The sequence below is a fragment of the Sinohyriopsis cumingii genome, chromosome 17 (genome assembly GCF_028554795.1).
Source record: "Sinohyriopsis cumingii isolate HCF-2022 chromosome 17, ASM2855479v2, whole genome shotgun sequence".
In the NCBI taxonomy this organism is placed as follows: domain Eukaryota; kingdom Metazoa; phylum Mollusca; class Bivalvia; order Unionida; family Unionidae; genus Sinohyriopsis; species Sinohyriopsis cumingii.
Genome location: NC_142977.1, coordinates 86534255 through 86560210, shown reverse-complemented (window position 1 = coordinate 86560210; position 25956 = coordinate 86534255). Strand labels below are relative to the sequence as shown.

The following is a 25956-nucleotide window of genomic DNA, read 5'->3' as shown; positions in this document are numbered from 1 at the left end:
TTGTATTCCAGGGAAATAAATTATTTGTTGAATTTTAAAAAACTTGTTGGTTTTCACTCTTTTCTGTTATGTAGTATAAGATCACAAAGTCGTAACAATACAAACATACAAATTGCTACAAACCTTAAAATGGACTGAGTGACAGAAAAAATAAAATAATATTCTGTTATGAAAAAAATTAGTTTTTTTTATAGTTGCCATTTGGTATTAATATTTTCCATTTAGAAACTGAATGTGCTAAATCTGACAGAAAATGCAATTTTATATCTTTTGTAAAATCTGTTGATTCATTATTAAATCTAGTTACAAATATATATTTCTATTTTATACATGTTAATCACCTCATCAGCTTTTCTTTATTACACCTTTTAAAAATTCTCTCTTTGGTACATAAGAAATTAAACAGATAGCTGGTCTCACTTTTTTCCACTCAGAGACAGGATTAATTTTATTTTTGGGAGCTCACAAAAATATATGATAAAACTTCTAAAGAGTTTTTACACAAAAAAAGAGACAAAAATTCTTTGGTATTCTTCTGATTTTATTGAAAAAAAATAATTAATGGGCAATATTCTGTGTGAGCCAAACAATGAAAGCACCTAAGCCTAGGAAATCTAACTTGCATGTGATGAAAGAAAATCCCTATTCAATTCATTCGCATTAAAATTACTAAATTCTGTATTCCATTTTACCAATGAGATCTGGTCATGATTACGATAATGTTTTGTAAACTCTGCTACATCCATTCTTATCCCTTATTATGAGTATAGTACTTGTGTAATAGTGCAAATATTTGTAGATGTCATTAAGTACATTAGCCGAGACACATAACAATTAAAATTGCCAAATGGGCTAGGTACCATATTAAATCACTAGCCTGCAGTGAGTCTAATGTCTCTGCTTGGGGTATGATTGAATTTTAATTAGAATCCATTTTGATAATGTTAAACACATGGACAAAGCAAGGTAAATTTGGGGTCTAAGCATAAGAAAATGCCTAAGTTGAGGCGATGCACAGAAATTTTTTCACCATTTAAAATACATGTCATAAAATGAAATTTTCCAGAAATCATTAACAATAAGGGTGGGATAAAGAGAATTATTCTAACACTGACGGCATATGGATTAATAACGTGGTTAGACAAATTTATTCCTGATTGGCTAAGGTAAAAAAAGGGTGGGTGTTTCCAAGATGAAATTCCATGTTTTAAGTATTATACCTTGCAAAATAAGTTACCCCAAGTATCTGCTGAAGGGAAGTCTTGAGCTCTGGGAGAGTAGCATGTATTCTCTCATTATATAAATTGTCCAAGGAACAGAGTTCTGGGCGTATTTGAGAGACACAGAACCAAAAAGGTATAGAGGTGATTCTGCGATGTAGAAGTGAGCAAGTCTCAAAAAGCAGAAGGGCAATAGGTCAATATAGTGCTTTTACAGAGTGCTCTCAGCCAACCAAATTATGATTGGTGACCCAATAGAGGCTGGAAGAGAGAAAGAGAGAGGAGAGGGAATACAATGACTCTAACCTTCATTTTGTTTGTATAATCAGTTAAATTGTTATATTCTGCATATGGGGGTTCATGTTGTTCTATTCTATATCGCTGCTCAGATCTCCATTTATTCCCTCTGTAAATTTTATATTATACTTTATTATTTACTTGATCCTAGCAATAACACTGTGGTTGATCATTCTCTGGATAACAATAACTAAACACCATTTAACTAGTTGACCATATCAATGGATATAGTATATTTTATTTAATATCAAATTTGTGTCTGAAAATTGTTTATGGCATTTAAAAGCCACTTAAATTTTAAACAGTTGACATTAAACCTTAATTTATAAGGAAAATCATAAAAATTGACCCATGACCCATCTTAATTACAGAATGGTTTATGTGTATATATATATATATATATATATATATATATATATATATATATATATATATATATATATATAAATAACTATTCATATTTAACAGATTTCTCTTTGTTTTCAACAGTAAACTTATTAACTTATTATACAATTTTAGATATGCCAGAAAACACATTTGAGAAAGCTATTAAACTGTTTTCTATTTGTGCTCAGAAGCAATTATTCTTCTGATCCCATGGAGACAGGATCTTGTTCTCTACAGTCCATCTTAATATAAAAACCATGGTGATGGGATCTCCTTGTCTCCAGTCCTTCGTAATACAAAAGCCATGAAGATGGAATTTCCTTGTCTACAGCACATCATATTATCAAAACTGTTGATAGGGAATCTTATTGTCTACAACCATCTTAAGATCAAACCCTGATGGACAGATAGGGATCTTATTGTCTACAACCATCTTAAGATCAAACCCTGATGGACAGATAGGGATCTTATTGTCTACAACCATCTTAAGATCAAACCCTGATGGACGGATACAGATTTCCTGAAATATTTTTGCTCTAAACATATAATTTGCATGATTAATTTGTTCCAAACAGTGAGACTCCAGCTGATCTTGGTGCATTTTGTAAGATGACTTTCCCTCTAATTTCTAACAGTACATGTACCATTTCAAACCTGTGTATATTCAATGATTCTATCAGATGCCTATGTGTAGCTTTAAGTAGTATCCAGCAGCCATCTTCATCCATAAAATAAAATCGGAAGTGATCATGACAATAAACTTTATCCCTGCAGTGGGGTATAAAAAAACTCATAAAACATGAAAAGAGAAATATTCTATGATATAAAAGTAGAGTAAGTACAATGAAGAGTTTATAAAAACCAGATTAATTTAGTTGTACTTTATGGGGTTTCTTTCCCTTTTTGTTTTAAAAATGATAACTGTTCCAATAGTCCGCTTCACAAACTTTTATCCTTGTCCAACTCTAGTGCCTAATTTTACTGGGTGAAAGTCACAGAGTTTTAGTAAACTTGGGGTGATACCTGTCTATCAACAATCAGAAACATAGGTCATACATGTACATGTATGTTGATAATTACTTTGATCAACAACTCCATATGGCTCACATGGATGCAAACAGTTCACTCATTTTCTTCCAACACTCATTCAATTCACAATGCACTTAGCCTGCTAAAGGTAAGCTATCACAACATTCAATTCACAATGCACTTAGCCTGCTAAAGGTAAGCTATCACAACATTCAATACACAATGCACTTAACCTGCTGAAGGTAAGCTATCACAACATTTAATACACAATGCACTTAACCTGCTGAAGGTAAGCTATCGCAACATTTAATACACAATGCACTTAACCTGCTGAAGGTAAGCTATCACAACATTCAATACACAATGCACGTAACCTGATGAAGGTAAGCTATCACAACATTCAATACACAATGCACGTAACCTGATGAAGGTAAGCTATCACAACATTTAATACACAATGTACTTAACCTGATGAAGGTAAGCTATCACAACATTTAATACACAATGTACTTAACCTAATGAAGGTAAGCTACCACAACATTCAATACACAATGCACTTAACCTGATGAAGGTAAGTTATCACAACATTCAATACACAATGCACTTAACCTGATGAAGGTAAGCTATCACAACATTCAATACACAATGCACTTAACCTGATGAAGGTAAGCTATCACAACATTCAATACACAATGTACTTAACCTGATGAAGGTAAGCTATTGCAACATTTAATACACAATGTACTTAACCTGATGAAGGTAAACTATCACAACATTCAATACGCAGTTCATTAATACGGAAGATTTACAACTTAATAAACATTTTTATTCCTACTTCCAAGTGCAATGACGGTGGTCAGAAAGGGCCTTCAGAGTTGGTTCGGGTGAAGAAAAAAATGGAGGAATCTTGGCAGTCAGGAACTAAACCAGAAATACTTAAACAAAGCTAGTTAAACATAAAATGTAGGTCACAATGATCTTTTTGGTAAGCATGTATAGTAGTAACAGAGATGCATTCAATTTTCAAGTTTCATGATTCTAACCCAATACACGAACATTTAAACACAAAACTTTAAGCACGTCAATGAAACATCATATACAGGTCACAGAGACTTCTTTCAAATAGGGGTATGGTACTTATCATGGTGCCTTCCTTCACCAAGTTTCGTGAATCTAAGTAGGATAGTATGCATGTAGCATGCAAAAAGAACTCTTGTGATGACAAACAAAAACTTAACCAAAGCCATTGAAATGGAAACACTGTTCATGATGAGCTTCTTTTGCAGCAAGGTGGTAGTACTAATGGAGATGCATATTCACAGTTATCGCAGGAATAGTGCCCAAGTCAGTTAACTGTCACATTTAAGCCACAATGACCTACTTCTGCAATGTGGGAGAAGTGTGCATCAAAATGTACCCAATAACAAAGATTCTCCATTCCCTCTAAGGCAGTTTGTAAACAGTAGCACAAAAACTCATTCCTTCCTTTCAGCTGTAGTGGTGCAGTAGTCAGCATGCCACTACAGCAAAGAGATGCTCCACTTCTGGCAATTACTGGTGTCATATCACATATGATCCACACAACTTTTTTTCCAAATTCAATTATTTATTCACTACTGTTTTAAAACTTGTAAAAACATAAATTCTGATTTTAAATAGTTGATATAATTTATTCAATTTTAGCAATTTGCATTTCCTCAGAAAAATTCTGGGAGCTTTTGGCAAAATTCAAAGAGCTTTACAGCAGATTCAAGGACTTTTCAAGGATAAAAACAACTTTTCAAATTTAAGGAGTTTAAATGGCAACATCTCAAATTTAATGATTTTACAAACCAATCTTTGTGATACATTCTCAAATATTTAAATGTTGCTTTTTTAATTAGTATAAATGAAAAACAGAAAGTATGCATATTAAAAACCACTCATTTTTAATTGTGTAAACATCTTTTACAACTCAACAGTGCTTCCAAGTTTAGATAAATTGTCTCTCATTCTGATCCTATTTTGACTGTTCAATTTTGCAAGCACTTGCCCATAAAAAACCCACAGCAATCCCTTAGCGATATCTTCTTTTTTTAAAACAATCCCTGTTAAGAGGCAATGCTCATCTTTACAGGCCAGGCAGTGGGCAGTGCTCATCTTTATGGGTTAGGCAGTGGGCAATGCTCATCTTTACAGGCCAGGCAGTGGGCAATGCTTATCTTTACAGATCAGGCAGTGGGCAATGCTCATCTTTACAGGTCAGGCAGTGGGCAATGCTCATCTTTACAGGCCAGGCAATGGGCAATGCTTATCTTTACAGGCCTAGAAGTAGGCAATGCTCATCTTTACAGGCCAGGCAGTAGGCAATACTCATCTTTACAGGCCAGGCAGTGGGCAATGCTTATCTTTACAGGTCAGGCAGTGGGCAATGCTCATCTTTACAGGCCAGGCAATGGGCAATGCTTATCTTTACAGGCCTAGCAGTAGGCAATGCTCATCTTTACAGGCCAGGCAGTGGGCAATGCTCATATTTACAGGCCAGGCAGTGGGCACTTCTCACCTTTACAGGCTAGGCAGTGGCCAGTGCTCATCTTTACAGGTCAGGTGGTGGGCAATGCTCATCGTTACAGGCCAGGCAGTAGGCAACGCTCATCTTTACAGGCCTAGAAGTAGGCAGTGGGCAATGCTCATCTTTATGGTCTAGGCAGTGGACAATGCTCATCTTTACAGGTCAGGCAGCAGGCAATGCTCATCTTTACAGGCCAGGCAGTGGGCAATGCTCATCTTTACAGGTCAGGCAGTGGGCAATGCTCAGCTTTACAAGCCAGGCAATGGGCAATGCTTATCTTTACAGGCCTAGCAGTAGGCAATGCTCATCTTTACAGGCCAGGCAGTGGGCAATGCTCATCTTTATGGTCTAGGCAGTGGACAATGCTTATCTTTACAGGTCAGGCAGCAGGCAATGCTCATCTTTACAGGTCAGGCAGTGGGCAATGCTTATCTTTACAGGTCAGGCAGTGGGCAATGCTCATCTTTACAAGCCAGGCAATGGACAATGCTTATCTTTACAGGCCTAGCAGTAGGCAATGCTCATCTTTACAGGCCAGGCAGTGGGCAATGCTCATCTTTACAGGCTAGGCAGTGGGTAATGCTCATCTTTACAGGTCAGGCAGTGGGCAATGCTCATCTTTACAGGCCAGGCAGTGGACAATGCTCATCTCTACAGGCCAGTTAGTGGACAATGCTCATCTTTACAGGCCAGGCAGTAGGCAAATGCTTATATCCTAGTATGAAACCACCATTTCTAAGAAGACTCAAAACAGTTCAGCATTTCTGGCATTATAAAATTAAGCTTTCACCCTGTCATCCAGCCAAGGAAACCACGGATAAAAACATTAGCTTTCATTCAATGCTTCTCCAGCTCTTCCAATCGCTTAAACAGAGCTTCTTTACGGGTTTATAACCTTTCAGACTCTAACAAATTTTGTCAATGCCATGTGACTCAACCTTGCAGCTTCTTTCCAAATGTTCATTCATAACTGCTTCCAATAAGTTCCTCTCTCATTCTCTCCATTTCCAAATTTACTCTTCCATGATCTGCAGAATTTCAATGTCAAGTTCTAGTTGTCATTGCCTGGTTCAAACTGATCTTGATAAAGGCTTCAAAGATGTAGGTCTTGAGCGTGGTTTCTGTGAATTCCTGCATCCCCATTTGCTAAAGAGTTTTAGTTGCTCTAATTTCTTTTTATCATTTACCTTATCCTGTTATTATCCACGGTTGAAACTTTACCTATGTTGGAATATAGCTTATATCTGGTGAACTGGCATATGGATGCTTGTTGTGGAGTTGATCCACCCTCTAATGTGTGAATTCTGATGTCATCTGAATCACCTCCCACCCCTGGAGAGTCAGTCATCCAACAAGTACCTCTTAATTCATAACAGGGTTAATTTATCCTCTCAACCTGACATTATGTCGTGGTGGAATGATGGAAATTACACACTATAGGAACTACATGGCTTGATGCATTCACAGCACAGATAATCTTCTTGAATGAGATCTAACATTACTAGCCAAGTTAAATATTTCCCTACATTTACACTTTCCAAAACATTTATAACAATATTTACTGTTAAACAAACATTTACAAATCTATGCTCACTGTATCTTTGATAGACTGAAATAATGCTAACCCTCTTTTATTTCATATCATGATAAAATATATGTGAACATTTCCTGAAGTTTTGAAAATATGTAAATTCAATTCATCACTGTTCCCATATCTAGTGCAGTCCACTGTGCAGCAATGTAACATCATAATCAAACATAACAGATTGGCGTGCGTCCATGCCAAGTGTATAAGCAACAGCTGAAGTTTGCTTAGCATAAAGTGTAATACTGAAAGTTATGATGTGGTCAGAACCTAATAGCTTCAGGAACTTCTACTCTGATATACTTTTATGTGCCTTTTATTGCTAACCTTTGGCAAGGTGAGCAACAAAAATCCAATAAAAATCACTTCCAAGTCAGTACGTGTCATGAACACAGTATTTTGAACTATAAAATAGGAATATAATTTTTTCTTATTCATGGTGTATTCGTTGATAAAGTATACAACTGGTCACACCTGCTGCCATTTTTGCCCCAAATTTTCCTTTACACTGTATGATCAAAATTATTTTAAAGTAGACTACTGGCAGAAAAAGATTTTTTTAACAATAAAAAGAAATCATTAGCAGCAACTTGTGAGCATTCACTGGTTCCAGTGTGACAAGGACCAACAAGGAACTTAGACCTACACAAGAAACTTTTAATTCGGTCAGTTTCAACTGTAATGATATATACACAACTCCCCTCCCCTCCCCACCCCCTTAAAGTTTTTTTGAAGCAATTGAGATTAATTTCCTCACCAAGCAGAGCTGTGTTGCTGTGATCATGAGCTCACTACATGCAGCCATACTTTTCGGACCTGGGGCCCCCATTGCAAAAGGGACTGCACCACTGCCAACCCCATCACTAAATCCTAGATCCTCGAAAAGGTCTCGTTTCTTATTCATCGTCAGTCAATGTCGTTAGAGGAGTAAACAATCCAATTTATACATGTATAAAACTAGTACGAGTTGTTTCCCCTGCGTGACTTCTGGCGGCAAAAACTTAAAAACTCGCCAAGTGTTAGCAGCTGAAGTACTCGCGATACTATATCAACGCACAATAAGAAACCTCTGGGAACACCTAAACATTCAATAAATTTAAATTTGTAATTCGCATGATCAAACCTATATATATATGAGTATCGAATCATCCTTGATGCAAGGTTCTGTATCGGTCGTACATGAACTTACATGAATGACAGTTACATTGTATACTAGCCCCTATGGAAAAAACATACAGTCTCTAAACGGACCGAAATTTCCTCAGCAATGAATAAAGTATTGTATCTGTACTCTTTTTTTTTCTTTTTTTTTTTTTTTTTGTTTTTGGTCCTTTACAAATAGGATAAGATTCAAAAGATTCTTTTCACAAAATTTTAGTTTTCATTATCATCTAATCATGACCCTCCAAACTCTACATATATACTCTTATTTTATTTTTATGCGTGCCAAGCTTCGTGTGCCGAGCATCATGGGAAGCCAGGGTACCAGACTAGCTTGTTACGATTCTGTGGACTTAAAACTAAGTAAGAGAAAGAAGAAAAAACCTACAAGTTTTGTAAAACTTAAATAATTTAATTCTCTAAGTTTTAAAACGAAAATTTAAGAAGAACTTACAGTATTATGTATTAATTCCAAAATTATCTTAAAAATTATATCACAAGTCCAAAAGAATAGAGTGTTCCGAATGAGTTTCAGTCCTGAATGTACTGATGTTCCAGCAGCCTTGAATGTGCTAAAATGCCAACAGTCTTGATGGTATCACCATGGCAATGGCTAAAACTTCCTTGAATAAAGAAAAATCCCAGGTTAATATTTTTGTCCAGATGATATGCTCTTTCTAATTCTAATGAATAATCTAAACCAATGAGTATTCTCAGATCAAATGTAAACATAACAATAAACATCTGCAGACTGATTTTAAATTAAGAATATAGAAAAATAAAAAGGAATTAAATGTCCACCATTTGCCCTATATACACGTACAGATTAACATCTAAATATTTGTTTACTCAATCTAAGTCGAAACACAAAACCCACTGATTAAATCATCCAGTGGGAAATTAGCCCAAATTTGTCAACAGGTTTATTATTAATATTGGTTTTAAAACTTGTAAACAACCTATTTATAGCTCATTGCAATCTACAGTCATGCACCAAACGAAAAGAACCAATATAGATTCACATAACACCTCTTCTGATTAAGAAGAAGAAAAATGAATGGAATAAAGCTTTATTTTACATATTATTCAAACATACATCTGAGAATATACAAATAAAATTACACAGGAAGCTGTCTTATTAATGACACAAAATATATATAAAAAAGCAACCGAATATTTCTATACACGCGAAAGTTTACCTGCAATCAGATTATATTTTATCTTGTGTCCAGTATCAATGTTGTATTCCGGCAATATCAAACTCAATCTAAAAAAATTTCTGATTTTCATTTTTGTTTTTGTGGTATTGGGGCGTGTGATCAATGAATACAATAATCGGACAAGAAGCTCAATTATTATACAATTCAAAGTATTGCAAACCCAAAACTATAGCAAAGCACTCTTTGTCGAAAGTGAAATAATTTTTATAGTGCTTGTTTGTTTTATTTTAGAGAAATAGCACACTGAATGATCCACACCATTTTGTCTTCTTCATTTAATACTCCACCAACCCTTACATCACTTGATCAACAGACATTTTAAATGATTAACTAAAATTTGGAGATGAATGAACAGGTGCACTCTTGAGTTTGGCATTTAATTTATCAAAAGCCTCCTGAAATTTATGAGACCAATAAATACTTATTCCTTTTACTCAACAAACTGGTCCGTGTTGAGCAATTATGGAAACAATGGAGCAAAATTTTCGATAATATCCAGCCGTACCCAAAAATCGGATTGGTTGCTTTTTACTGATAGGCACTCGAAATTCAGACACAGCCCCAACCTTAACGTCTACAGGTTTAAATTGACTGTGTCAAACAGTAAGGCTTAAAAATGTAGCATAAACACGGCAAAATTTACTTTTACTTAAATTAATTGTCAAATTTGTATCACTGAGTCGATTAAAGAACTTTTGAAAGGTTTCCACGTGATCTTTCAAGGTGTCGTATATAATGACGTCATCGATGTATGCGCATCACAACTATATCGGATGGTATCAAGTTAATTAAACGCTGGACTGTTGAGGGAGAATTGTTTATACCAAATGGCATCACTTTATCTTGATCAAGTTCATATGGAGTTCTGAATGCCGAATTTTCGTTTACTCTTTCCACGAGTGGAATTTGCCAAAATCCTTTCAAACTGTCAAGCATGGTTGCAAACTTTGCATTTCAATTTTGTCAATACAGCCATCGATTATTGGTATTCAAGATGAATTTGTTTTGGTGATACTGTTCATTTTTCGGAAGTCAGTGTACACGAGCAAAAGTATTATCTGGTTTCGACACAAGAATACATGGTGAATTCCAATTACTTGGTTCAATAAAGTAATTCTCCAGCAAATACTGAGTTTCCTTTTTCAAGCATTCCTGCGTGGGAAATTCAACCTGTAAAGATGCAGCTTCACAGGTGTAAAGCTTACAATTTCAACATCATGGTACATTGTATGTTATGGATATTTGTACAATCCATTAAATTATAATATACATCTATTTAAGTCATTTCCGGTTGTGACTTTTATATTTTAATTCTTTATATTCAGAGGCGGGCTTGTGTTATAGTAAAAATACATGTATAATACGTGTATAATTTCATTCATAAATCAAGGTGTATTGCCAAGGTCAACGTCAACAACTATTTTAGTCAAGTACACCACTCATTAATTTGAATGGAAGCCATGAAACATCACATGATACTTGAGGTGCATTTGTTCTGTGGAGATTATCACGCACGATATAGTTGTTGATTGGCTCAATAATTTGAGAAAGGCAGAATGTGACTGTTGGTTATTTCACAATTTAATAATTTAAATGTTGGAGAATCTTTGAAGTGATTCGGAATTTGCTGATTCGATGCGCACATATAGACTATATAAGAGAATCAAAGCAGCAGACAGGATTCTTCAGTTCGTAAGATAGTTTTGTAAGTCATGAAAAGAAATCTGATTTATTTATGTGTTCGTTGGATTTGCACAGTGGAAAATATCTAAAACCGACAGTGCATTGAGGATTATGTTAAATTATTCAAGGACTTGAACATTTAAATAATTCAGTCGTGTTATGCGAAACGTTCGAGCACTTCAGTGATATTCTACTTTCACGCGATTACCTTGAAGAAAAAATGGATTTATAACTGTGATTCTTCAGTGGTGGTAGCATGTTAACACATAAACACATTACAACCTTCATTCTGAATACCTATCGATAGTTTCCGAATAAATGTGAAATTGATGCTAGAATTTACGATAACTTTATATGAAATCATGCACAGTTATGTTATTTTGCATTCTTTCACTTTGTTCGAATTTTATTTTAGGAAAATAAATTAATATTTTAGAAACTTGGATGTTTGTTAAGTTTTACTTGTCTTATTACTTTGTTTAAGCCCTAGACGTAAAATGTTTTTGTTCATGTTGGAACATCTATAAGTAATTGCTCAGATTTATATAACAGCTGTTTAATTTCACTCTTCTCTTGTAGTTGTGGATGTGGAAGTTTCTGAACCAGATTATTTCATATTTCTGAATTCCGAAGATTTGTTGTACCAATGGCACTACAGTCGGATTGCAAACCATCGTTTAAATTCTCAATGTGTAGAACAGGTACAACTAAATTTGATTGATTGACAGGGTTATCTCTGTGAATATACTCAGTATAGATATACATAACAAAGTAAACTCGCGTGTGAAAATGGTAACAATTTCGAACTGTTATCAAGCACGTGGTTGTTAATAAATCATAATTACTTCATGACGTCAAAAAGTAACTACCAGTAGCTTACGTGCTATATCATACTTAACACGAGAGCAACTGTTCTTTTTTCCATTACAAAGTTGCATTAATTCAATGAGAAATTAACAGTCGATGCATTTCATTAATTTCCTGAAACGTTCTCAAGTCTTAATTTACGACCTATCAGTTTATTATAAACCCGTTCTTCTCACATATCTTCTGAATTACAAGGCGATTGTTGAATGTTTAATGTCATATGTCGAGAGTTTCAATTTAACATGTTGAATCACACTAATTGTGCTGAAAGTTCCATTTCGTATGTTGAGTGTTTAGATTGTATATGTTGAATTACACAGCGCTGATTGAACACTTTATTGTGCTTGTCAATTTTTTTATTTTTATATGGTGAAATGGTGTGTTGGTATTAAAAGTAACATTACACAATGTCCACTTTAACAATTCAAAATAATATCGAGTATTAAGAATCACCAATCGTGTATACAATTATGAGGAGCCATTACATTTCATGCATTTACAGTTTGAAAGTTACCATTCACAGGTCGAGAATTACTATGAATTTCTTCGCTAGAGGTCGCTCTCGTGAACGGACCGTATTATTGTAAAACAATGGAGCTGCTTCTCGTTGCTGTGAAATTCAACATATGAAATCAAAATACTCGCCAAATGAAATGGAACTTTCATCACAAACAGTTGCATCCAACGTGTGAAGTAGGGATTCTCGACATATAATAAAGACTTTATTTAGAGAAGGTAACTCAATTAGATACAGAACTAATCTACCTTGAGGCCTTCTATCTGTTATGTACAATATATACAGTATATGCAACATGATGTGAAGAATCTGGCTTGACACTAAATAATTAAGTAATTTTAAAATTCAAAATTATCAAGCCTGGAACACATGCACATAAACATATATAAAACATAAAATATCATCCTAAATTGAAAAATTCAACTATGAAAATGATGCAAAATTACAGAAAAGAAGGCAGACTTTTTTGTACTAGAACTGTTCAATTTTGCACAGATTTCATCCATTTATGACTTTGATTATGAAAAGAAGAAATGCTAGGAGCCTGCCTTATGTCACTGGGAATGTTGTTCCATACCAGTGGACCAGTATATTGAATCTTTTTCAAAAATAATTCCTTCTTTGGTCTTGGTATAATGTAATTTTTACATTTTTTGGACCTTAAATTTGGAGTACCATCAGCATCTCTTTGCTGAAAGATATTCTTAGATAAACAGGAATGGCTTTTCTGGATACTTTATACATCAATTTGGCCTTTCTAAGAAATATTCTTTCATGTATTGCTAAAACCTTACTATTATATATTGGTTGTTAGGCAGGAACCTTGAAAAGGTCACTGGCTCTTATTAACGTAGCAATCATGAATAGATGATGGGAAGAAATAAATACTGGTAATTGTTCCTGTGCCTTCCATTAATGATATGTTTTTTTTTTTGTTGTTGAATAATTATAGGTAAGAAAATGCTATCATTTTTAGTTGATTTTCAGGTAAAATTATTTACAAAATTAAATATGAATTTATAATTCTCTATATAACAAGGGTCCTTCGAAGGGCCTACTGCTCTACCAACCAAAAATAATTTCCAGGAATTCAAGATAAGACCATTTCTTCTTTTTAACTGCTTTGTGTTCAAAAAATCTGTAATCTTCTTGAACAAAATCGTTTTCAAATTAGCCACGGAGTCAGCCATATTGAATGCAAGATCAGCTCAATTTAAAACTATTAAACATCATTAGGAGACTTTTGGTGAAAATCTCTTGCAGATATGAGAATCCATTATGGAAAATAGAGACAAAATTTTCAATATGTTCCTCGTGTAAGCCATATTTGAGGTCAGATAATAATAATAATAATAATAATAATAAAGACTTTATTTAGAGATGGTAACTCATTTAGTTCGAACTAATCAACCCTGAGGCCTTCTATCTGTTATGTACAATATATGCAGTATATACAACATGATATGAAGAATCTGGCTTGACACTAAATAATTAAGTAATTTTAAAATTCAAATTATCAAGCCTGGAACACATGCACAGGCATCTGTGAAAACATAAACATATATAAAACATAAAATATCATCCTGCATTGACAAATTCAACTACGAAAATGATGCAAAATCACAGAAAAGCAGGTGGTATTTTTTGTACTAGAACTGTTCAATTTTCTAAAGATTTCGTCCATTAAAGACAGATCAAGAAAAGAAGAAAAGCTAGGAGCCTGCCTTATGTCACTGGGAATGTTGTTCCATACCAGTGGACCAGTATATTGAAAACTTTTTTAAACAATTCCTTCTTTGGCCTTGGTATACTGTAATTTTTATTTCTTATGGATGTTAAATTTGGAGTACCATCAGCATCTCTTGGCGAAAGATATTGTTTAGATAGACAGGAATGGCCTTTCTCGATACTGTATACATCAATTTGGCCTTTCTAAGAAATATTCTTTCATGTATTGTTAAAACCTTTATATTATTCATTGCATCCTGAAAAATGTATATACATTGATCTATAATTAAATGGCAAGCCCTCTTTTGGAATTTTAAAATTGTTGTTATGTTTGAATTATAGGTATTACCCCAAATTGCATTACAGTAGTCCAGATATGGCTGAATATAACTTTTATAAAAGATGACCATATACTGAAGAAGGATGTATGTTTTGATTTTCCTCAGTAGCCAAAGATAAGAATTAACCTTCTTGAAACATGTTTGATGTGAATAGACCAAGTAAGATTGTTATTTACGAATACACCAAGAATGTTATTTGGAGAGGTTATATTAAGGCTCACATTGTCAAATACAACCTGGAGTTTGTCGATATCTAGCCTTGCTCGTTTTTGTTGTGTTGTAATTAGTAGGGCTTTCTTTTTTTTCTGTATTTATGATCATACTGTTTTCGTTGCACAATACTTGAAGTCTGTTGAGAGCATCTTATAAGTTATTTTCAAGTACCGTTTTGGTTTTACCCATCTCAGACAGTGTAGTATCATCTGCATAGAGGTCAGTGGAAGATACTGAAGTTCCAATCTTAAGAGATAAATCGTTGATAAATAAAGTGAATAACAGAGGTCCAAGGGGAGCCATGTGGTACTCACAATTAATATTTTTACGTTCAGAAATTTGACCATTTAAAGATACTTTTTTGCACTCTAGGATGTAAACCAGTTTAATGAGTTTTCACTGCATTGATAGATTTTTTGTTTTTCAAGCAAAATTTAATGGTGTACAAGATCAAAAGCTTTAAGAAAATCAACCATAACAGTGCCTACCATTTCTCCTTGATCTAATGTTTTCAGCCATTTATCAATCAAAGATACAAGTGCAGTTTCACATGAGTGATTCTGGCAAAAGCCAGACTGATTATCATGAATAAGATCATAAGTGTTCAAATAGTTGAGAAAATAATCATGTACATGTTTTTCTAGCAATTTGGAGAGACAAGGAAGGATAGAGATGGGTCTGTAGTTATTTGCATCATCGTTTGTTCCTGCTTTATGCAATGGTATAACCTTGGCAGTTTTCCATGTTTGTGGAAATTTATTAGACTTAATACTTTCATTGCAAATGTAAGCTATACTCTCTACAATTGCAGGTGCAACTACCTTTAGTAGCCTTAGTTCAATCATATCAAGTCCTGTATCTTTACAATCATCCACTTTTATATATATATATTTCAATACAATACTGGACTCATTTCAGGAGTTCCAGATGATCAGATGAAGTTCTGGGCTCTTTAAGTTTTCAGCAGTTTGAACAAAAAAGTTGTTAAAAATATTTGAGATGTCAGTTGGATTATCAGCATAAATGCCCTTATGACTGAGGGATAAAATTTCAGTTTTACTCTTACATTTACCTGCACCAAACCCTGTAAACACTTCCCAGATAGCTTTCGGGTTATTTTCGTTTTCATCCAGCACTGTTTTTGTAGTGCGCTTGTTTTCCTTGAGGTATCATTTTATTAACTTTATTCCTACTGATTTTAGTTGGTCTCTTCGCTTTATTGCTTCTAAAATTTCTGGGGAGATCCACCCTGGCTGGTGGTCTTTCTTTGTCCTGTGTGTTTTTAAAGGGGCATGTTTGTTCACTATACTGTTGAACAGATCTGCCCAAGTATCTAAAACATCATCTATATCTTCTTTGTTTTGGACTGTATTCCATGGAATTTGTTTCAGATCTTCTAGGAATTTAACAGTATCTAAATTTTGAAAAGCTCCGTAGGTAATGGATTTATGGGTATTATTTTTTGTTGATTTGCTATTGACGTTACGTGTTAGGAAAATTTCAAAGTGGTCACTTATACCAATCTTTGGAACCATTACTTACAAAATATTTTCTTTTGTATTGGTATAAATATGATCTATAAGTGTTTTCGAGGTAGATGTTACTCCGATGGGTTCATTTACTAGTTGCTTTATACCTAACGAAGCAATACAATTCATCCAATTCCCTTTTATTTGATCGTTGAGAAGGTCTCTTTTTACATCGCAAAGAATGCAAACTTCTTTCTCTTCATTTGAAATTTTATCTACTTGAAGTTCAAAATATTCACACCAATCAGTATGTGATGACTGGGGTCTGTACACAAAACCTATTAAATAGGGCTTAGCTTTTCTGAAGTGATCTGTAGCCAAATTTATTATATTTCCTGTATTTCTAGGTCTTCCCGTCTTTTACAGATAATACCAGTCCTAACATACACAAGGAGCCCACCTTTCGATAAGGTTTGTCAGATCCATTGATATACAAGAAATTTTCACCCTGATTTTCTGTTAAAATTGTTTCCGAGAGTCCAACTAAATGGATATTATTATTTGGTGGTTAGCAGTAACTTCACTTGATCAATCTTTCCACGAAAACCCTGAATATTTAAATGACCTATATGTAAACCTTTGCTAGAAACTCCTACAGTCATGAGATTAATATCAATGCTATTAGAGGCACTCAAGGAGACATTAAAAGCATTAAAACTATGTTGACAGTGATCATCATTACAACTATCATTACTGTATTTAAAAAAAAAGTTTTTCTACAACTCTACGTTCTACTTTTATAATCATTGTATAAATCTATCAGTCATATTTCAATATGTACAAGTAGCTGGTAAGTTTCCACATTCAAAACATTCATCAGCAAGGGGATCAAATCTGTTTTGACAAGGGATGCCTGGTGTATATGACAGCCCTTGATAGATATATTGGTCCTCCAGCTGAATAGTGTCTTCCCGTGGAGTTGAGATGGCCTCATTTCCCTTTTCCTATTCCATAAATCTAGTGTGAGTTTTGGCTTTGTGTCCAAAGTTACTACACTGATGACATTGTATTGGCTGTCTGTGCCTGCATTCCTGTGCTGAATGTTTGATCTCACCACAATAATCACATCCCAAAGTGTACTGACTATTGATATGGCTGACCATATTGTCTGATGCTGTTTTGACCCACATTGGGTTTGTAATATGGCCGTAAGAACAGACAACGTGAATGACTGCATTTATATTTTTGCCAGCTTTTCCACCCCTTTGGTAGACAGGTGGATATTATCTCTTTTTCTAAATAGATGTTGCATCACTTGTCCCTCTTCCTCCATGAAACACATGTAATTGTAAACAATATCACACTTCCGTTCACTTGCCATTCTTCGGATGACCTCATTGATGTCTAACACATCACAATCTCCCCTAAGGGCCATTTCACACAATGCAACCTGACAGCATTGATTTTGCTTATGGATGTGAGTAATTAGTCGGTCATATAGTTCTTCAAAAAGTTCTAGATCAGTCCCTTCACTGGCATTGTTCACTCCAATATAGAGGACTTTTTTAGTAAACTTGGAGAGATCATATATTTTTATATCTTCCAGTATTGTCTGTATTTTGGTACCTGAAATGGCATGCTTTCTAACACAGTGCCTCAGCCCTCTGTTGTTAATTTTATGTAAAATGGAACTACCAATAAGGAGGATGTTATCTTTGCTGGTAGAAGGCAAAGTATTATGTTCACTTTGTATTGATGTAGATAGTCTGTATGGTGCTTTAATAATCATAATTGTAACAGTTCTGGCTGAGTCAGTGGCAGAGTTGGAAAACTGCATTTGGTTTTCTTTTGGCAATACTTCAGGTGTACACTTTTACTTAGAGAAATAGGTTTAGACCAATAGTTTGTGAATGTCTGCTGATAATCAAAGGCTTCTCTCTCTCTGGACAGCTAATTTAACCTTCTCATTTCTTAGCTTGTCAATCTGTTTTTGGATCTTGCCCACTTGCTTCTGGAGTGTTTGTATGACAGCCAGCAGCAGATCAGTATTACACATACATGGAGAGAGCTGTATATGATCTCTAGTAGGACCCTCTGTAGGTGGCATAGGGATCAAGGTCGTTGGAGTGCTATTCACTGCAGGAACCCTAGAAAATGGGTCAGCTCTCTCATCAAATAATTCATGTTTTCTATGACTACAGCTCTCATTGCGGTCCACTATATCTGATAAACATGTGTAATTGAAACTATCCTCACTCACAGGGGATTCTAAAAATAGATTAGTAGCTTTCCTGATGAAGTTCATATCTTTCCATTTCATTGACCCTAAACCCCTGACTTATATTAGACTTTCAACACAATTAAAAATAAGTACACATTTTAGTCCATAAGCATGTGTTTTAATAGTAAACTTGGACTGCGATGAATCAAATGTGAATGTCTTTTTAATTTGTTACAGGAACTGATGGAGAAATTCAGTTGTCAAAAATGTTATTGTGAAATTGGTTGAATTTAAATGTTTCACATTGTAGGTACTACCCTTTAAATAGTCCTTAACAGGAATGTCTACACCAGAGAAGCCTTGAAATGAAAAAAATTATATTATGTTCAACAGGACAGCTGTCAGTGTCTTGGCATTCACATAATCATACTGCCTACTTTATACGTTAGGCAGAAAGATGTCGACACCAAAAGTGCCCACCACCACAAGGCGCTAAGAAAAACTTCAACCTACGCTGGCCGATTATTCCCGCAAGCTCAATTAATGCCTCGATTATCTTGATAAGACATGCGCAGAGAAACATGCAGATAAGATCTTCACATATGATGACGCCTCAATGCGCAATTACTATCAGGTGACCGGCAGAAAAACAGATGACAATATTGTCCAGGCCTCTGCTCATAAACTGGAGACCGTCAATAAACTGTAGCTGCCCTAGCGAGAACATCATGCACCTCTCCATGTTGTGTGATATGGCGCCGATGTTCTTCGGCGAGACTGTATTAATCGTCTCCATGATAAGGTGCGCGTTGTAGCTACACAAGTTATGGAGCACAGTTGGCACCTTTGTTTTCTTGGGATAAATACACAGTTTCAGGATACATGCAGTTTGGGCTGCACCGCAGTACATGCAGTCCATTTCTCAGTGGTCTAGAACCTATCTGATTCTAGTGCATTATCACAGATATGACAGTGTGCTGATTAATGGAATGTCGTGCTGTCGACTCCATCCATGATAATCTCGGCCGTATTTCAAAACAACCTCTCGGATCTCCTCGCTGATGCGTAGAGGGTAGATACCATTTTCTCCTGCTGTAAACACTAACTGCGATAGTTGTGTTTTGGCGCTCGAACGTGCCAGTATCACTAGCCTTTACAAGAATGTTGATTCCAGTAAAGTCGAGTTCTCCCAAGTCCTGGCGGTAATTGCCTGTCTGATCAACCTTATAAATAGTCGGGTACATGGAAGACAGAAAAACCCATTAAAAGCAGCGGTCGTTGTTGTTCATACTGGTGTGTACTTTTGGTTTTGAAATGTAGCTCCGTTTCCGAAACAGGCGATACTGAGATATACCAAAATGAGGTACTTGACAGCGGATTAATGCCCATCCAGACCCATATCGCATCTTTAATATGCCTTAGTATGGTGACATTAGCTTGGTCAGCAAGCTGCTAGTGGCAGAGTTACAAATTTGACCATCACTTTAATACTGTAAACGTTATGCAGGCCTGTTACAGCTTGCTCCTGCTATGTAGTCATCACGGAGCTAAACCATAGACCATCTAGTATCTTCAGTTTCCTGACGAGGACAGTTTGTGCACTAGGCACCATAGTAGTGAGCACCACCGAAGCTTCGGCTTAGAGCCTGTGATTTTCTGGCACTGTGACGCAATAATATTTCATAATCACCGTGATAACAGTGGATTTATCTTGTCGCTGTACCAAGATGAGCAGTTGCTCGCGTTCATTCTTTCGAGTTCTTTCCTTCTCATTCTCTTCTCCCTACACCTAGGAGCTACAGCTGTTGTTGGGTTCAGAACAGGAGCTTCAATTGTGCACCTACTATGAGCCGGAACTGGCCGTGTTACTGGGATTGGATTTTCTGTGTGACCTGGCCTCGGCAATGACCATGTTAATCTGCCTTGTTCTATATTCATTTAAATTTCTTGCCAGGTAATAATCACCACAATGCCTACAGATCAACTAATCGGTTCACGTCCTTACACCGCACTTTCAACATGGCTGCACTTTACCTCCCCGTCGAACCTGTGCCTTAAGGATGCCAAAATACTCATTCACACAGTTTTTTCCCCATATACCTCCATTATCCATGGGGTTCTTGCCGTTAAACGACATATTTGAAGATATACGTGCAACCACTGTGTCATTAGAGGCTTATTTCTTTCAGTCAGGTATAACTACTAGTTTGGATCTGGACTTGGATGGGCTGGACAAACGATGATGTTAGCACGGTAATTTCTGGGTTTGTTATTTTTATTATAGGGCTTAGTGTAGTGTATTTTGTCACATGGAGTCTATTGTGATGTTGTTGTTGTTATGGGGTTTAACGCCATTTTTCAGCACAAGATATCCCATGCATGGCGGTCAGTATAATTGGTGGAGGAAGAACCCTGAAAATCCCGAGAAGAACCACCGACCCACAAGAAGCTACTGGCAGGCTTTCTCATGTACCATCGTTAGATGAGGCTGAGACTCGAACTCACGCAGACAGAGGTGAGATGGCAGTGATCCGTAACGGTGAGCGCTTTAGACCACTCGGCCACTCGGGGCCCCTATCTGGGTTTGTAAAGAGAAGCATGAGGGAATAGTTCGACTCAGATCATATCTGGCTAGCCTGGCTGGCCCACATACAAGCTAACGTAATGATACAAAATCTACAGCTCACATCAACTAACCAGCTCGCATCTACGTTAATATCCTAAAATGGGCAGATAGAAAGACACACAGATCGGATATCCACGTGTGACAATGCGAAAACAATTACATTTACTTTCGATATTTCATCATAGTTCGGAGTTCTTACTCACCAGACACTTTTCAGTCGCTTCCAGCATAACGACATTGGTTCCTTCTAAAGTCTGTCGTCCCGGCTGCCCCAGTGAGAAACCAATTATATCTTCTTTGCTTTGGAAAAGAGTCTCCATCCCAGTGGCCATAATGCACGTTGTTGGTCAGCTTACTTGCAGTCAAAAATTAAACTTGACTGCCAGGGTTTGGTTTATTTACCATCGTAAAAAGGTAACGTGTACTAGGAAATACGGCACACCGAAAATTACAAGTATCAAATGCCTCCAATGTCCTTGGTGTTTCCAATGATAACACTGTATATATAGATAATACTTGTTACTGTTACGTATCGTATCGTCAGACATTTAGACTTTGTTTGACCTTAAAACCCCACATGATGTCACTGTTATGAAGAATCTTAACCATACCTTTTTAATTTCATGACTTGCTAATGGCAAGTGACCCACAGGGGCTCGTAACATTGCTTACAATTTATCAGTTACACGTATTATTTTTTTACTAATGTATCACGACTAATAGTTAAATTGTAAGCAACGATACGATCCCCTGTGAAGTGATCGAATCAGATTTGGGAAAGTATACGGAAAGTCATGGTTCAGGAGGAACTATTTGTCCCGCAAAACAAAATGCCAACTTTTGATGGAAATTCTGAAGACCTTTTCATTCAAATTCTTTGAAACCAGTAAAAAATCTTCGTTATATTGTATATCGAGGATCTTACTTAAGTGTTTATTTTGTATTAGATTTATGACACGAATTGAATAATAGTATATACCACGAGCTGTTTAATATGGTTTATTATGCCATGATAATTTTCTTTTAAATTTATTTCTCTATGTTTCGCTCTTTTAAGTCAGTAAACCTTAGGTTACAGCGCGTCATTTATGAGGTTCTTGCATTTTGTCGTATTATTATTATTAGTTCGATTTTTGAATGAAAAATTGCTTCTCTAGTGTTATAAATATAAATAGTTTTTAAAGAAATTATATTGTTGTACGTAATTTAATCAACGTTATCTTCATGTCCGACAATATCCGAACAAAATCAATTTCTGCCGCAAATCTGTACAAGCAACGAGAATTTCGTTTGTTACACACACACACACACACACACACACAGACAGATTAAAAAAGGTAATCCGTGATAGTATTTCTTCATACGGTGTAATACGAATTGCCATCTACTCCAACGCGACAGAAATAAAGCATGTATTCACTTTGCTAATTTCTGATAAGTGGTTGACGGAATTAAAGATAACTTTTTACAGAATATCATGTATCCAGTGAAAACTCCACAGTCGGTATGATTGAAAAGGCCGGTTACATGATGTTCGTAGATATGAAATAGGTTATGAATTACAAACATGATACATAGATCTAATTATCTAGGTATACATATGTAGTAATGAAGATAAAATGTGTGACGAAATATATATTAGCCCTTAACGTATATGAAAAAGACGCTATTTTACAAGCTACCGTATTTTACTCGCGTATAAGTCTATTCCAAGAGGTGCCATCGCAAAACGCGTGTGCAGATAGGAGTCAACGTACTTTGTTTGAGTAATCATTAAACACAAAAAATACAGATCTTGGTCTGCCTGCATATTAAGCGAGGACGGATAATTGTCAATGTTCTTTGCAGTTGGATTCGATATATGAGTAAAGACGGTAACTGCAAGAGGCATTTTATTTATATTAAAATACATTCTTTTGGGCATACATAGGGGTTTTATGAAAGAGTCTTTGATTAAGGTACAATTTTATGTCAGTGAAAAAATATTAACTATCAATAATCCATTTTTTCTTTGACAGAAACGCATACATAATGGATTAATAGAAATGCTTAAGAGTCACGTTTCACATTTCAGAAAAAATAATAAAAGGAATGTACATAACCATGTGCGTCAGCATGAATTTTTCGGGGTGGTACGGTGAGGGTAGGTAAAGCTTAACTCCGGCAGGGGGAAGGTAGCAAAATAAAAATCAACCACCCACCCAACCCCTGCTTCCCTACCTGACACCCGTGTAAATAGCAGTATTTGATCATCCTCTTTAAGCAGCTTTGAAACTTTAACAGAATGTGACAAAGTTCTATTTTCGTGCTTTAAATTTGAGTCCCTCAAAATACAGGATCCATGAAAGAGGAAATTGTTATGTGTCCGTCCTTCTAACGTTCATAATACTTCAAGTGTTTATATTTGACGCACGCGACGCAGTTCAAGTACTATATTTATTTACTTCATTGGGGTTTCGCATCAAACTTGGTCGATTGTGTAAGATATGGGTTCGTGGTTATAGAGAAACATAGATAGCAACTTTGTTATTTTGACGGTCATTATAGATAACGACCATCAGGCTAAGAATTCTTTATGGAGACGGATTTATTGCTTCAAGAGAAAATGCAGATACATGATGGCCTAAGTTTTCCATCGTCCCGCGTTTGTAGAGTGGTCACGTGTAGATCTTGTTTATTTATTTACCTACAACATTGTTGAATTGATGTTGTTGTTGTTGTTGTTGTGGGGTTTAACGCCATTTTTCAGCACGCGATAGGCTATACATGGCGGCCAGTATTAATGGTGGAGGAAGAACCCGGGAAAACGCCGGAAAGAACCACCGACCCACGAGAAGCTACTGGCAAGCTTTCTCACATACCCACATTGGCTGAATCCTAGACTCGAACCGCCGCAGACAGAGGTGAGATGGCAGTGATCCGTAACGAAGAGCGCTTTAGACCACTCGGCCACTCGGGGCCCCCTGTTGAATTGAATTACTAATGACCGTTTGATGATGGAAGTTTCAAGGGATAGTTGACTAGTTGACTGCGTTAATTATATCGCCCATCAATGAATTAGTCTTCCACGTTCTTGTTTAAACCTGGAAGTAAAGCAAATTATAATATCGGTGTTCTTATTGCGGTTAATCCTTTTATTATGGGTTTTGACCGTTGTCGAAGGTGAACAGTAACCCCCACCCACCTACCCCCCCCCCAAAAAAATATAAAAAATAAAATATAAAAAAAACAACAAAAACCCAACAAACAATCAAATACAGAAGATAAGCCGAAAGTGAAATCCCGGTTACCTCTGACCCCTGCCAACCTATTTTTGACATTGGGTTGTTAGACCAACAGGCAGATCTCTTGCTTTCTTACTGACATTACGGTATTGACAAAAAGAAGTAGAGAACTATTTGTTGGTCTAGTTGGGCTGTAGGGACTGGCAGAGAGCAGTAGTTGTTAATTTTTGTATGAATTTAGAGAACGTTGACAGTTACATAATTGGTGACATTTTGCTAGACAGGAAGAATTATGTCTAATTTTCTGGGATGAAAAATGGATAAGTGATATTGAATTAGGTTTATATGACAGTTGTCACAACATCAAACATGTGGACTTTAGCACATGATAATATTGATACTCCTGTCACAACATCAAACATGGACTGTATTACATGATACTATTGGTACTCATGTCACAACATCAAACATGTGGCCTTTAGTACATGACACTGTTGGTACTTGTGTCACATCAGATGTGGACTTTAGTACATGATACTATTGGTACTCATGTCAAGCATCAAATATGTGGACTTTAGTACATGATACTATTGGTACTTGCATCACAACATCAAATGTGAACTTTAGTGAATGATACTCTTGGCACTCAAGTCACAACATCAGATGTAGACTTGTACTTGATGCTATTGGTACTCATGTCACAACATCAAACATGTGGATTTTAGTACATGATACTATTGATACTCCTGTCACAACATCAAACATGGACTTTAGTACATGATAATATTGGCATTCATGTCACAACATCAAACTTGTGAACTTTAGTACATGATACTATTGGTACACATGTCACAACATCAAATGTAGACTTTAGTACATGATACTAATGGTACTCATGTCACAACATCAAACATGGACTTTAGTACATGATACTACTGGTACTCATGTCACAACATCAAATGTGAACTTTAGTACATGATACTATTGGTACACATGTCACAACATCAAATGTAGACTTTAGTACATGATACTAATGGTACTCATGTCACAACATCAGATGTGAACTTTAGTACATGATACTATTGGTACACATGTCATAACATCAAACATGTGGACTTTAGTACATGATACTATTGATACTCCTGTCACAACATCAAACGTGGACTTTAGTACATGATACTATTGGTACTCATGTCACAACATCAAAACACAAAGACTTTTGTACATGATATTATTGGTACTCATGTCACAACATCAAACATGTGGACTTTAGTACATGATACTATTGATACTCCTTCACAACATCAAACATGTGGACTTTAGTACATGATATGATTGGTACTCATGTCACAACATCTAATGTAGGCTTTAGTGCATGATACTATTGATACTCCTGTCACAACATGAAACGTGGACTTTAGTACATGATACTGTTGGTACTCGTGTCACAACATCTAATGTAGACTTTAGTACATGATACTATTGATACTCCTGTCACAACATCAAACGTGGACTTTAGTACATGATACTATTGGTACTCATGTCACAACATCAAATGTAGACTTTAGTACATGATACTATTGTTACTCCTGTCACAACATCAAACGTGGACTTTAG

At 35.8% G+C, this 25956-nt stretch overlaps 1 protein-coding gene across 2 annotated transcripts in view; it reads right to left on the bottom strand.

The window, feature by feature from the left end:
- LOC149779370 (uncharacterized) overlaps positions 1-21602 on the bottom strand; it is an 85847-nt gene extending 64245 nt beyond the window's left edge. Inside the window, exon 1 of one of the 2 annotated variants that reach the window (XM_089940002.1) lies at positions 21319-21602. In XM_089940002.1, coding sequence (XP_089796128.1) covers positions 21319-21447 — 129 coding nt within the window. In that variant the 5' untranslated portion in view covers positions 21448-21602. Of the gene's footprint in view, positions 1-7826; positions 8011-21318 lie in introns of those variants that run through there. The other variant, XM_089940000.1, reaches the window with a different exon arrangement.
- Between the last annotated feature and the right edge of the window lie 4354 nt (positions 21603-25956).